The sequence below is a fragment of the Camelus bactrianus genome, chromosome 6, assembly GCF_048773025.1.
Source record: "Camelus bactrianus isolate YW-2024 breed Bactrian camel chromosome 6, ASM4877302v1, whole genome shotgun sequence".
Taxonomy (NCBI): Eukaryota; Metazoa; Chordata; class Mammalia; order Artiodactyla; family Camelidae; genus Camelus; species Camelus bactrianus.
Genome location: NC_133544.1, coordinates 39,602,665 through 39,617,513, shown reverse-complemented (window position 1 = coordinate 39,617,513; position 14,849 = coordinate 39,602,665). Strand labels below are relative to the sequence as shown.

Sequence of the window (14,849 nt, the reverse complement as noted above, 5' to 3'; positions counted from 1 at the left end):
ATGAAAGAAGCCGCATACAAAAGACTATTTAATGTATTATTTTCACTTTACATGAAATATCCAGAAATGGCAAATCTACAAAGACAGCAAGAAGATTAATGGTCGCTTGGGACTAGAAGTGGGAATGACTTGCAAATGGGCAGGAAGGATCTTTTTGTGGTGGTAGAAATGTTCTAAATTTAGATTATGGCGATGGTTGTACAAGTCTGTAAATTTACTGAAAATCATCAAATTATACACTTAAAATGGGCAAATTTTGTGATATGTAGGTTATACTTCAGTACAACTCTTTATTCATTCATTCATTCATTCATTCATTTATTTATTTATTTAGTACAACTCTTTAAAAAGATAAAAAAGCCCCCAGCAGCCAATGTGAAAAGGCTCCTACTGTCCAAAGGTGAGAAATGAACATCAATAAAGATAGTAACTAAAAACAATGAAAACAAATATCTTTAAAGCTATAAATTAATGATACTAAGAAACACAAAATCAATTGATTACCATTGAAAGATACTAGTGAATCAACTCTACAATATGAAAACTGGTAAATATATAAAAACTGATCATAAAGCAATGCTTACATTATTATAACTACATAAACACTATTCACATCTGAGCCATATAGCTATTGAGATGATTATGTTTTGTTACAGTTTCTCTAGACTTGATAATTATTTTGCTTTTTGCTTGCTTAGTTGTTCATGTGTGTATCATCAATTCACTCTAAACTCTTCACAGTTGGGGGAGGGTATAGCTCAAGTGGTAGAGCACATGCTCAATATGCATGAGGTCCTGAGTTCAATCCTCAGCACCTCCTCTAAAAATAAAGAAACCTAATTATCTCCCCCCTACAAAAAACAAATTACAAAAAAACAAAAAAACAACTCTTCACAGTAAGTATAAATCTCCTCTTAACACAATTTAATAAACAAACCAGGTATTTTACTCCATTCAGCTTTCCAGAGACAGATCTAGCAGATCCCTTGACCCCCCTGCTCTGATGGGAACTACTACTTCCTAAGCATGCTGCACACCTTCTTGGCTCCCCATGGCCTCAATTCTCTTGGCCCCTTTCTGGGAATCATTCCTATCTCCTCCCTCATTTCTGGCTTACTCCCTCATTTTTGCGAGGTACTTTCTCAGTTTCCTCAGAAAGAGGGCTTGGAAAGTAAAATTTGAGACTGTGTGTCTCTGGAAAATGCCTTTCCACCATTACATTACATTGGTTGCTACAGAACTCCAGGTTGGAGGTTATTTCCCTGCTTTGTTCTCCCAGCTTTAAATGTCGCAGTTGAGAAATCCAAGGCTATTCTGATTCTTGACCCTTTGTATGAAACTTGATTTCTCTCTGGAAGCATCTAGAGTTTTTTCTTCACCCCAAGAGTTGTTATACTTAATGACGGGCATTAGTGTGGGTCTACTCTGTTCACAGAGCAAGGCACTCAGTAGGCTCTCTCAATCTGGAATTCATGTCCTCCAGTTCTGGGGAAAATTTTTACACCATTTTATTGATCATTTCCTTTCTATTTTTTCTGTACTCTTTTTCTGGAATTCCTATTATTTGGATACTATACTTCCTAGATTGGTCTACTTCCTCCATCCAAATAGCTTTCTTATGTTTGCTTTGACTTCTTTCTTTCAGGTTTGAGGCTTTCTTGAAATGTCTAATAGTTGTGGCCATAGGTTCCTAAAATAGTACTTTATATGCTTATTTCTAAAATATGCTCAAAAATCTAGAAAGTGTCATCTCCTCCCATGCCTTATTGATCTTCATGATTCCCTCTCTCACAGCACTTTTTACATGAGATCGGAATTATATGTTGTGACTAGCCCACTGCTCAAACTACAAACTCCTCTGGTAGAGAGAATGTGCCTGAATAATGCCTGGCACACAGTGAGAACTCAGTAACTACTAGATGAACTGAACTACTAAAGATTAGATTTACTATTTTTCTCACATGTAGAATCATTATAGATTATTCAATAGTTGAATATAATCTCAATTTCCAACCCAAATAGAAATTATACTGACAATATGGGGAAGGAGAAGAAATCAGCCATCAAATTTAGACAATGCTTTACAGTTTATAAAGGTGCTAATATCTCATTTAATATTACAGGTACATAAGCAGCTATTATTAACCCTTTCATACTACTGTTAGCTCATTTTCCAAAAAAGCAGACTCAAAGTTCAAAATACTTGATCACTTACCTGAAAACTAACCATATCCCAAAATCCATCCAGATCTGTACAGGTAGTCTCCTTTTCACCTTGTTTATATTCACAATTGTCCACCAGTCCTTCAAACTGTTTGAACCTTTCTTTCATAAGGAGTCTTGTTTGACCAACTGCTGTGCGAATAAGATCTTTAGCTAAAGGAAATACAAGGTTTTTAAAAGTTAAAGGACATTTTAAATAGGACCTTTACTGCAAGCCAACCAGCTGACAAGACCACCTCATTCCAAATATTCTAGGGCTTACAGAATCAAATTCTTACCTTAAAGTAAAGCAAAGAATATCTACTACAAAACTTTGTCATACAAATACTGAGCATTTACTATCCTCTTCAATTCCTGCTAAAAATTAGCATACACATACTTATTGCTATACAATAAACAGCATTCTACCTCTCCTGGCATTTTATAAGAATTCAACCTCAAACAACTCACTGCACATCAGTATCTAAGGACTTCAAGCTGACAGCATGCAAATGATCTTTTCTAAACAGCTTTCCTGAATAGGTAAGATTAAGGAACTTTTCAGAGAATTTGTTCCATACTGATTTAGGTAATTTTCGTTCACAAAATTTTGTATAATCAAACAATACTAGATACAGATGTCATTCACAAAGTCAGTAAAAAAAAAAAAAATCTAACAATAAAATAGGCAAATGTCTAACTCTCAGGAATGACATTCAATATTCTAACTACTTTGATCTTTTAAATTAGGTACAATTTTAGCACAGAGATACTAGTGAACATATGTGATACAAAAAATTCTTGGTATTTTGAATAACAATGAAACCATAAAGTTGGACAACATTAGATTTTTATATTTCAAATAAATGTAGCTATATTAAAACAAATAAAGCTAAGACATAAACAAATAGAAATGTTCCCTCACCATCATCTGGAATGTCCAATTCAAGCTTCCTATCCCATTCAAGGCAGTATGAAGTTAGCTTCTCAGTTTCTGACTGGAGAATATTTCTAAAATTATGACATACATTTCAGTTTTACAAATGTTTCTTACACTAATATTCAAGTATTAGCATTATGACACAATATTAATTTCCCAGAGCTGACGTTTACTTACTTTATGAATTGTGATGTTAAAATCCATAAATACAACTTGATACTCTATGTATGTCAATCCTTCCACACCTAAAACTTATGTAGATGGTTAATGCCAAGAGCCCATTTTTCAAGCTAGTAGTTCTAGTTTTTTCTGTTTTTATTTTTCAGTGGCTGAGCAGAAACAATCAGGCATTCCTTAGTTCTGTTATTAGTTCTCTGTTACTGTCCATGAACTAAGACCAACTCAACTGCCAAGAGTAAGCTAAAGCTTAAAAACTGTAAATCTCAAATTACAGTGACAGGACCTTAGAGATTCTATTCGGCTTTGCTTGTCCAAATGCAGTGGTTCTCAACTGGGGTCAATTTTTCCTTTTAGGAGACATTTGACAATGTCTAGAAGTATTTTTGATTGTTATGAACTAGAGAGCTACTGGCCAGGGATGCTATAAAACATCCTGCAATGCAGGGAATGCATCCCACAACAAGAATTATCCAGGCTAAGGTGTCAACGGTGGCAAGATTAAAAAACCCTGGCCTAAGGTAAATTAAATCTGTTTCTTTATAAAAGCATCCAAGCAGGAGAAACTGAGGATAGCTTTTGTTTCTTAGAAGGAAAATTTAGCTGTTTATATCCAGTGGCAACAGAGAACAACTTAATTAATGAGAAAGGAGACCTGGCTTAGAGCTGACATGACTTAGTTGGTTAAATAGCTTACCATCTTAATGTCTCAGTTGAACAACACAATGGACTAGCTAATCTCTAAAAGACCTTAGAATTCTAAAATTTTATGCTCTAAAAATAAGTGAAGTGGCTCCCAAACATATAAAGAGACTCATTTATAATAGAGTGAATGATATTAAAACTAGAATACTTCTTATCTATTTGATAGGCAAAGCTCAAAATTTGTTAATATTGTATTGGAAAAAGTATGGGAATTTTCTTGCTACATTCACTCAAATAATAGAATAAAATCATTTTCTGTGTGATGTGGAATGTTGAGACCTTTCTCCAAGCGTAGGCCTCTGGTATGTTTCCAAGGCATTCAGGTGACATGTTGAGGTTCCCCAAACAAGATACTAATTTTCTCTTCACAGTTGGAGAGACGAAATCCTATCTCATGATTTGGTGGGCCAAAGAGCTTCCTATCATCTCCCACTATCCTCCTTTTAGAAAATAAACTTTAATTTGGTTTCTTTGTGGGGGAAAAAAGGTATAATGAAATTGGAACTCCTGTACCTTGCTGGAGGGAATGTAAACTGAGGTCCTTATATATATGTATTTGTACATAAGAGAACTGAAAAGTATTTAAGGTTGTTCTTTGCAGCCTTGATTGTGATAGTAATAGACTGGAACCAATGTAAATAACCAGCAACAGGGACTATTAAGTAAATTATGGTACATTCATATAATTGGATACTATGTTACCATTAAAACACACACACACACACACACACACACACACACACACACACAACAACATGAGAAAGCTTTTGATGCACAAAATGGAATGTCTGCTACATTTAATATTAAATGAAAACAGAACAGTATGCTATTGTTTATATATAAAAAAGATATGTTTATGTTAGTCTACATATGCATTATCTACCTCTGGAAATATTCACAGGAAATAAGTAACACTTGTCTCTATGGAAGGTTCGAACCATGGGCATGGGAGACAGAGTTGGGAAAAAGATTTTCACTTGTATCTTTTCTACCTTTTGAATTACAAACCACATGAATGTACTCGTTACTGAAAAAAATTATTGAAATTTAAAAGACAAATGAAAATTACCAAAATTCAGTTTTCCCCTAATTCATCTATTAAATTCAGGATAAAAATAATTTAATTTTGGTTTTAAATGTCTAGACATTACTATAAAATTCTTACACTAGGAACAAATGGACAAACCTGAAATATGGCACATCATGTTGTGGCTGAGATAGCGGAACTTCATTTATTTCAAGTGATGGGACTTCTTTTATTGAAAGATCATTTGAATTTTTGTTAGTAGTTTCATTTTTATTCAAGACATGTTCTGTAGATTAAAGAAAAATTAATATAAATTTCAAAGCAGCAACTCATAAAATGATACACCCATAAAAAGACAAATTTTTTAAAATCCTTCCATTTTCTTCAATGTTGAATTTTTTTTTTTAATTTTGGTGGGGAGGTAATTAGGTTTATTTATTTATTTGTTTGTTTGTTTTAATGGAGGTACTGGGTATTGAACCCAGTACCTTGTGCATGGTAAGCACACACTTCAATGTTGAATTTAAAAATTTTATTTCTGCCTCAATGATTTCATTCACCACATATCCTCTAAAGATTTATCTCTTCAAATTTACATTTATTTCCCCCTATCTTCTCAGTCTGTATTTCTCACTCCAACTCTCTCTCTCTGTCCAGATGTCTTTCCCCACACTTTCCCATCTCTCCTGACCCTGAGATCACATCCTTGAACTATATGGTGAAAACAGCTCTAAACAAATGTCTAATAAATCATAATCCAGAAAAGCAACTAAAAATTAATTAAAATACAATACCTTTATCCCAAACTGTTAGAGAACCCAAAGGACACTGTAATTTACTTGAATCTTGATGTGCTGTCTTGGCAGAGTAAGTTTTACATTTCTGTGCAAGGATTTCTTTTGTTGCTTGAGTCTTATCACTGAAAACAAGAGAAAAATATACTTCATGAAACATAAGCCTCATACATCTAATTGAAGGATTTCAAAATGATGTTGCTTTTTAAAAACCTGGGATAAAATAGAAATATGGTCCTATTTTTAAAAAACTTGTCTATTCTGGAGGGGAAAAATTTTAAACACTTATAGTGGGAATGTCCATCTTTACTAATTACAATGAGCTCCAAATATTTTGAAGATCTCTTCACGGAACATAAGCACTTGGTAGTCTTGGACGCTGCTGGGCAGTTCTGGTGAATTTGCTGCCAGCCAGTCTCTACAAAACAACCTTGATGTTTCTTTTAAAGATTCCAACTGAATTTTACCCCCTACTTTGCAAGTTGAGTATTTTTGTCTAAAGTAATAAAACACAAACAACAAAACCCCAAACCACTTCTGAGCTACAGAATTATAGCAATTTCTTCCTTCTAAAATTCTAAGTGTTATAGCAAAGTCAATTATTAAAAGAAAAAAGTGTACTGTGAAAATAATGGTCATAACAATATATAGGAAGTATCAAAACTGTCTAATACATTACTGTAGACTCCTGAAGAATTTTTTTTAAAAGATCAATTTTTCATGATTTATAATTAACATACTTACTAACTAAATACTAACTTTTAAAAAAAGCACAGAAGAAATCTAAGAAAGACATTTGTTAAACATCTTAGCAAGGATTTCATTATTAACGTTAAATTCTTACACTTCAGTGTTTAAAGGGGTCCAGGTATAACTGGGTGTCAAAAAAGCACTGGCACTTCTGGGGGTCATAGGTGTTACTTGATAGGTCTTCAGACCATCTAGTGGCTGAAACATAAAATCTTTAGGTGCAAAGGAATTTTTTCCTTTCATTTTTGCAGTATTTGTCTTAGGTAAGTTTTCCATTTTTGATAAGACACCATCTGGATCCATTCCATTTGTTGCACTGGTTTGTGAATCCAAAGTATTTTCTTCACTATCAGCTTTAAAAGAAATGACCTAGATGTGAGGAAACAAAATAGAGTAAGAATTTCTCTTCTGGGGATATATTCAACCAATTTTTACAAGCCTGAAAATATGAAAGTTAAGACATGTGTCCCACATACATATTTTAAGAGAGAAAAACAAAACAATTAAATGTAAATTTGGAATCAGAAGACCAGTTAACTAAACCATTGTTATGATCCAGAGAGAGAGAGAGAGAGAAAATCCTCATTAAAAGGACTAAATAATAGGTTTTAGGTATTGCAGCAAATTAAAATACATGAAAACTAAGGCGGAAAAATTACCCATCTAACAAATACTTATCTTTTTATTTAAATTATGTTGATAATTACAATGGTTTCAGAATCAGAAATCCAATGTTTATTGGATGACTATAATTGTCAAGGACCAAATCCTTTTTTTAAAATAACTTTGATTATAAACAACCTTATTATAAGAGCAAAAACATTTTTCAATGTGACATAGTAAGATTAGCCATATAAAATGTGAAGCTTATTTTCTTTTCCAAGTCAATTTAATTGTTATTTGGTTTTTAAATTGAGATGTAAGTGACATATAACATTATATTAGTTTCAGGTGTACAATACAATGATTTGATATTTGTATATATTGCAAAATGATCTAGACAGTAAGTCTAATGAACATCTGTCACCACATATAGTTACAATTTTTTTTCTTATGATGAGTACTCTTACGACCTACCCTCTTAGCAACTTTCAAATATACATACAATACATTACTATTACCCATAGTCACCATGCTGTACATTACATACCCAAGACTTGTAACTGGAAATTTGTACCTTTTGACTACTTTCACCCATTTCACCCATCCATATAAATTTTCTTCTTAGAGGTTTTGATGTTTCTGATTTTTAATGAGATATGAACTTAACTCAGAGTGTTTCAACCTGGACAAGAATTTAAGAGTAACATTGTCCCTGAGGCCAGCGTGACGGTGCAAGTAAAAGCAAGTGATAATCCTTAAGGAGAAAATTAATCTCAAGGGAGGAGCTATGTGCTCCAGCTGCTTATCTGTGAAACTTCACCCTAAATTGACTTCCTTGGAAGATCTATGTTTTATTTTTAGTTAAGAATCTAGCCATGTTTCTTACATGGCCTAAGTGTTAAGGAATTGTAGCATGGATTATAAACCAAGGCATTGAGTCCTCAAAATGGTGGCTCTTTTTTGAAGACTCTACCAGGCACTATGCCAGATGCTATCAGAAACGTTAGGTTATTTAATTCTTAAAACTACTCTATGTGGGTATTACATGTTGGAGATGGGAAAACAAACTTGTAACTTGTTCCACGTTATACAGCTAATTGGAAGCAGAGACAATATTCAAACTCAGGCCTGACTGAATCCAAAGTCAATGCATGCCACTCTACTCCATCCTATCTCTTAGCTTGTTATCATATGAAGGTTTCTGTCAGCTGTGTTTTTATCATTTTTCTCTCTTTTCTGTTAACCAAATTATGCTTTCTCTACTTATAAAACTCTGAAGAGAAGATACCTGGAAAACAACAGTAAATCCTCCTGATGCTTCTTTATGGTTCAAGAGTTTGTTAACATACATGTAGGTTAATGTCTTAAAGCAGTTCTATATGCACAATTTCAACTTCATGAAAGTAACAATGAGATTTTCAGAGTATCAAGAAATAAACAGATGTTTATACTCTACCTTGTCAGGTTTTGTTTCTATCTTTTTGGCAGATCTTCCTTGATTTGGTGCCTTTCTTTCTGCTTCATTACCTAAAATAAAATAAGACATCTTTTGTGACTGGGTAGAAAATGCTGCATTAAAAGTACTAGGTAACTTGGGAAAGGAAAATAGGCAATAGGAATGTATGTCTTAAAAGATTTTATGATTAAAGTTCACATTATAAAATAGGATAAAATAGATGAAATTTCCTGCCAACTATAGGTCATTTGTTTTCAAAACAAAATAAAAGGTGTTAAGGTATTTTACATTTTGCCTCTGAATATCAAATACATATTTATTATAGAAAATTTTTAAAAAGCACAAAAGCAAGAACAATCAAAAATTTCACTGAAGCTTACATTACTCAGTAGTAATCACTGTTGACACTTCAGGGTATGTTTTTCCAGTTTTCTCCCATAATCATATTCACATATATATTTTAGAATTTTGATCATACTCTTCAGAGTTTGACCTGTTTATCTTTGCCCACTTAATATCATTAACAATGTCATTAAGCCAATAGACAGATGGACTGTAATTTATCTAGGCCATTCATTTTTCACTTTGAAGCACTGCTTACATGGGTACTTCAGTGTTTGAGCACCCACTATGTGCTAATGGGATATTGGGAGCATAGAACCTATGGAATCTCCCATTTTCTCCTCCTCTACTCAGAGAAGTACATGATGATTTTAAAAGTGAACACAAAGAACCTCAAGGACCAAAACATTCTAGTTCAGTCACTGGTCAAGAAATCCTTCTTACCATTAGTAGCTCTTGTCACTGGCTTTCTCGCTGTAGTAGATGAGACTGTTCTGGCCATCTGCTTTGCTGCCTGAGTAGCTGATCGAGTCATTCTCACCAATGGCATTACAGGCTGTACAGCTGTGGGAAAAATAATAAAATCAAATGCTTTTGGTAATTTTAAATTATTGTTGTGGCAACATCAGAGTTTATGGTAACCGCTTATACTTTTACCTTTTTTCTCTTTGTCCAACACTTTCTTTTCAGTTTGTCTTTGACCAGCTCGGATTGCTCGAACATCACTCTCATTATCAATCTATTTAAAAGATTAGGTGCTATGTGATTATGTGCATAATAAATCAAACCACATTTTTTATGTGTAATCTGATCCCGCAACTGAACTCTATTGTAAATGACCCAGTAAAAAATCCACTACCCCAAAGAAAAGATGAAGAAACCAGTATTCCATTATATAAATTTCCTTAGAAGCTTTTTTGGAATCTTAGAATTTAGAAAATGCTAATAACCTAAACTATTAAAAATAACTGACTATAATCTACTGAGACTCTTTAAACATACCAAGCATGTTTTCAATTCAAGGCCTTTGAATTCTGTCTAGAAAATTCTTCTACTGGATAGAAAGCTTTTTCCCACAGTTCATTTCTTTATATCCTTAGAGACTTCATTCAAAATGCTACCACCGCAGCACGGTCTGATCAAAATTCCACCCTACACCTACTTCAAAACTCCCCATCTCCCTTCTTTTTTTTTTCACTCTCTCCCATAATGCTTAATACTTTTGACCATCTGACACACTATGTCATTCTTTTTTTAGCGCTTATCTCACAAGTAAGCTCCTTGAAAACAGGGAATTTTGTTGTTTACTATTCTATCCTAGAGCCTAGATAACATGGTAGTGACTCAAAATTCATTGAATATGTGAAACTTAGCTTCCTCTCCTGACAAAGAGGAATACTATTTCCCTCCTTGCCCACTTCACTTTATCTTAGTAATCCTTCTAATAACTTTATCCATAATGGAGCTTTGAAGACTCAGGAAGTTCGTAACACCTACCCTATGTGCTCTATATCCCTATCTGCACTTCATGGTGAACGGAGTTAATATTTGAAGCCCAGTAAACAAACAAACAAAAAAGAATGTGACACAAAATTTGGTATAGATCTCAAAAGGGATGTCTGGGCAAAGAATATTTTAAGTGACTATTTCCTAGTCATCTAGCCAAACTTGATCTGTCACCATGCCAGTAACGATGATTTGAGTACTATTAAATCTAGTAAAATACTTGACCTGGTATTAGATTAAAAACGAATTTACTTACTCTGGGGAAAAAAAAAGTACAATTTGTCATTTTAGTGAAAATGATCTACTATCAATTATACCTTAGTCAGCTCCATTTGGTCTTTGACTTTTGATCTTGTAATCCGTACAGAAGATAGAACAGCCTTAAAACAGTCAAAAGAAGATAAAGTTAAAAAAAAATTAATTCTATGCCTCATTATGAAATAAAGTTCCCATTTTAAAGTTAAATTTTATCCTTAATCATTTATGGCAAAAGATACTTGCTAACTTAAATTAATATTTTTTTTCTGGCTTGATTTAAATTACACTTAAGTTTATAGCTTCAAAACTTACTCATATTTCTCAGTAAAGAGAGAGAAGAAATTTCAAAGCATATTTTCCAGGTATTAGAATCCTCATTAAAATGATTAGCTAGACATATTTAGAAGGGGGTAGATAAACAGACTGGAGTAAAGGATCTTTTGTTTTCTGTTTATGAAAAAATACTGTACAGCTTACTTCCTTAGCTTTGACAATTTGCCTTCAAATCTCATGATTATGCATTTGTCCATTGTCAGTAAGAAAATGGAGACCTGACCTCAAAATGTGGAAAAAATTTAGCATGAGAAATACTGATTAAAAAATAAGGTATATCAACTCTGTAAGATTTCTTAAGAAGCATGATCAGACTTCTCTAGATGAGAAGTCATTTTCTTGTCTAAATCTCTGTGAAAACCTAGTGCTAAAGAAATTAGGCTTTTCTCTAGAGTGTATAAGGGGAGCAAAGTTCAGCAATGACTATTATCTAAATAGAATGAAGAACAATTATTGGTGAATCTTACCTAACACAATGATGTGTCTCTTGTGCCTCCTACGTATATGTTTAACATATTTTAAAATAGTTGTTATAGTTTAGACCAATGATTGGTAACCTACATATTCTTGAAAAGCTAGCTTAAATCTAACCCCTTCTAAGAGGTCTTTGCTGTTCCTCCAAACAAACAATCTTTCCCTCCTCTAATGTATACAATATCTTTATCTGTATCTTTACACCTTGAACCATATTCTATTAATTTGGACTGTTATCTAGATGGCCCAAACAGCTTTTGTTTAAAAAGGTTAATATTCACCCACTTAAGCTTGTTCTTTTTCTTGCCTTCCTCATTCTTTTAGTAGCGTCAAAATTTGTATTTCTGCTTGAACTAATACCTTCAGAATCATCATCTTATTTCTCACTCTTCAATTTCCTTCACCCTACACCATCTACTTGGTCACGAGTCCTATCAAAATTATATCTTAAGATGTCTCATATGAGATCTGTTAGAATGGCTATTATCAAAAAGTCAAGAAATAGTTAAGTGTTGGTGAGGATGTAGAGAAAAGGGAACTCCTGTGCCCTGTTGGTGGGAAGGTAAGTTGGTACAGCCACTATGGAAAACAGTATGGAAGCTCCTTAGAAAATTAAAACTAGAACTACCATATGACCCAGTAATTCCAATTCTGGTTATTTATCCAAAGAAAATGAAAACACTAACTCAGAAAGATATATATGCACCCCCATGTATATTGCAGCATTATTTACAATAGCCAAGACATGGAAACAACTTAAGTGCCCATCAATGGGTGAGTGGATAAAGAAAATGTGATATATACATATATAAAACATACATACACATACACTAATGGACTATTATTCAGCCATAAAAAGAAGGAAATGTTGCCATTTGTGACAACATGGGTAGATGCTGAGGTTATAATGCTCCATGAAATAAATCAGACAAGAACGACAAATATCATATGATCTCACTTATATACTTCCACACTTATGTGGAGGCTTAAACAAAAACACAACCTCACTGATAGAAAACAAGATAAATGGTTGCTGGGCGGGGGTGGTGGCGGGGGTCTGGTGTCTGGGTGAGGGTGGTCAAAAGGTACAAACTCAGTTTTAAAACAAGTCCTAGGAATGTAATATACAGCATGATGACTACAGTTAATAATACTGTATCACATATTTGAAAACTGCTAAGAGAATAGATCTTAAATATTCTTATCACAAAAAAAAATATTTGTAATTATGTGTGGTGATGGATGTTAACAAGACTAACTGTGGTGATTATTCAGCAATATATACAAATAAATCAATGTTGTACACCTGAAACTAATATAACGTTATGTGTCAATTACATCTCCCCCCAAAATGATGTCTTACACCTATTTCTTCCTTTTAAACCAATGGCCCAGTCCACTTATCTCATCTCACCTATTCTATATATAGAGACTATTAATAGACTCATAACTGGTCTTCTTATCTATAAATGCTTCTCTTTCCAGGCTGCAATCCTCAAGGTGAGGGTAATCTTCCTGAATATTACTTTTATAATGGTCCAACCTCCTTTATAAGCTTCTCTAGACTCTCCATATTCTACAGAATAAGTGCCAAATACTTTGGTATAGCATTCATTGTTCAGCCTGGCTCTGCTAGCTTTCCTAGTTTATCCAGTCTCAACCAGGCTACATCAGGAGATCTGGTTTTCATCTTCTGAGTTACTATTAGGTCATTCCCACCTTCTACCAACTAGTTAAATGAATAAAGAGACTCAGGGGAAACAGCTATCTAATCTTTTAAAGAAAATTCCAGTTAAAAGGAACTATTCCTCTATAACAAGTTGTGATAGTAAGTTTACCTTTTTTGGCTCAGCTTTCATAATATTCTGGTTTGACAAAAGAAAACAAGGCATATCAGGTCTATAAAGACCCACTTTAAATATTCCTCGTTTAGCTTTCTCTCTCTGCTCTTTCAATTTTTGAAGTTGCTTTTCTTCTTTGTATTTCTGGAGCATTTGTTTTCGTTGATCACCTAGAATAGTTTTTGTTGACCCTAAGTAGGGGGAAAAAAAAGAAAAGGAAAAAACAGTATATAAAACATCTTAGATAAAAAGTAGGCAAACATCTTAACTTCTAACTTCAACTGTTTAAGAAGTGTTTTTAGTAACTTCCTGTTAATTACTTAGCACTTCAAGTTATTTCCACCCCTGTTCTTTTAAAATTTCTATTTCTTTTGCCTTCACTTGTTCAAATACATATTGCTTGCTATGTACCAGGCATGCATTACTTGACTTTTAAATTAATTAACTTCTATGACAGCCAGCTTCCAAGCTGATGTCCAGTCAGTCTTACCTCTGGATAGTCATGCCTTGTGTCATACCCTCCCCCACACTGAACAGGCTGACCTGCATAACCAAGAAAGTACTGTAGAAACGATGGAGTGTGACTCCCAAGACTAGGTCATTAAAGAAAAGGCAGCTTTTGTCCTGCTCTCTCTTGGATCACTTGCTCTGGGGCAAGCCAGTGGCCACATGGAACCTTAAGGAGACTCAAGCAGCCCCACAGAGATGTCCACATGACAAAGAACTAAGGCAACCTGCCAAAAGCCAACATCAACTTGTTGGTCATGTGAATAAGTCATCTTACAAGCAGATCCTCCAGTCTCAGTCAAGCCTTCAGATACATCCCTAGATGACATCCTGTGTACAATCTCCAGAACCATCCAGGTAAGCTGCACCCAAATTCCTGACCCACAAATACTGTGCAAATTAATAAATGTTTTTTGTTTTAAGCCACTAAGTTTTGGGGTAACTAATACCATAGTTTCCATTGATATTAGGACAACTTGTTAGGTTCCTTAGCTCAGCTTAGGTTTTCCATCTAAATATTAGCATGTTTATTTAAACTATAAAACATTTATAATGTTTACTTAATTTAATGTTTATTTAAACATTTTTATATGAAAAATACACATAACTACTATCTATGAAACATTTCAGACAGTAAGAATAAATAAGAAAATTTCTGCCCTTGAGGGGCTCAAGTGAACACAGGTTCAGTTCGGTTTAGCATGAAAAATAATAGGAGAATGCACACAATACAGAATCAGTAAAAACCACTGTCTAGGGAGCTCAAGAAAGGTTTCTCAGAATAGAAAACACCCAAGAAGGGTTCAGAGGAAAAAGTATGTGTTTACCCACTGGCTAAGGGTTAAAAATAATCCAGAGAGATAACTGCATAACTGAGTAAATTTACTACAAAAAGGCACATACTTAAAATGGGTGATGATTTTATAGTACGTAA

At 33.8% G+C, this 14,849-nt stretch overlaps 1 protein-coding gene and 1 non-coding gene across 3 annotated transcripts in view; one reads left to right on the top strand and one right to left on the bottom strand.

Annotated features, from left to right (window-relative positions):
* The window catches only part of DLGAP5 (DLG associated protein 5), a 37,375-nt gene that overhangs the window by 15,440 nt on the left and 7,086 nt on the right, over nucleotides 1–14,849 (bottom strand). For both annotated transcript variants that reach the window (XM_010962190.3, XM_074365492.1), the window contains exons 3-12: nucleotides 13,406–13,599; nucleotides 10,820–10,882; nucleotides 9,654–9,735; nucleotides 9,441–9,560; nucleotides 8,655–8,725; nucleotides 6,690–6,964; nucleotides 5,846–5,970; nucleotides 5,211–5,337; nucleotides 3,128–3,213; nucleotides 2,216–2,376 (exon numbers count right to left, since the gene is read on the bottom strand). In XM_010962190.3, coding sequence (XP_010960492.2) covers nucleotides 2,216–2,376; nucleotides 3,128–3,213; nucleotides 5,211–5,337; nucleotides 5,846–5,970; nucleotides 6,690–6,964; nucleotides 8,655–8,725; nucleotides 9,441–9,560; nucleotides 9,654–9,735; nucleotides 10,820–10,882; nucleotides 13,406–13,599 — 1,304 coding nt within the window. The remainder of the gene's footprint in view (nucleotides 1–2,215; nucleotides 2,377–3,127; nucleotides 3,214–5,210; nucleotides 5,338–5,845; nucleotides 5,971–6,689; nucleotides 6,965–8,654; nucleotides 8,726–9,440; nucleotides 9,561–9,653; nucleotides 9,736–10,819; nucleotides 10,883–13,405; nucleotides 13,600–14,849) is intronic.
* Nucleotides 747–820, top strand: TRNAI-AAU (transfer RNA isoleucine (anticodon AAU)). Its single transcript has one exon. It is a non-coding gene; the product is annotated as a tRNA-Ile (tRNA).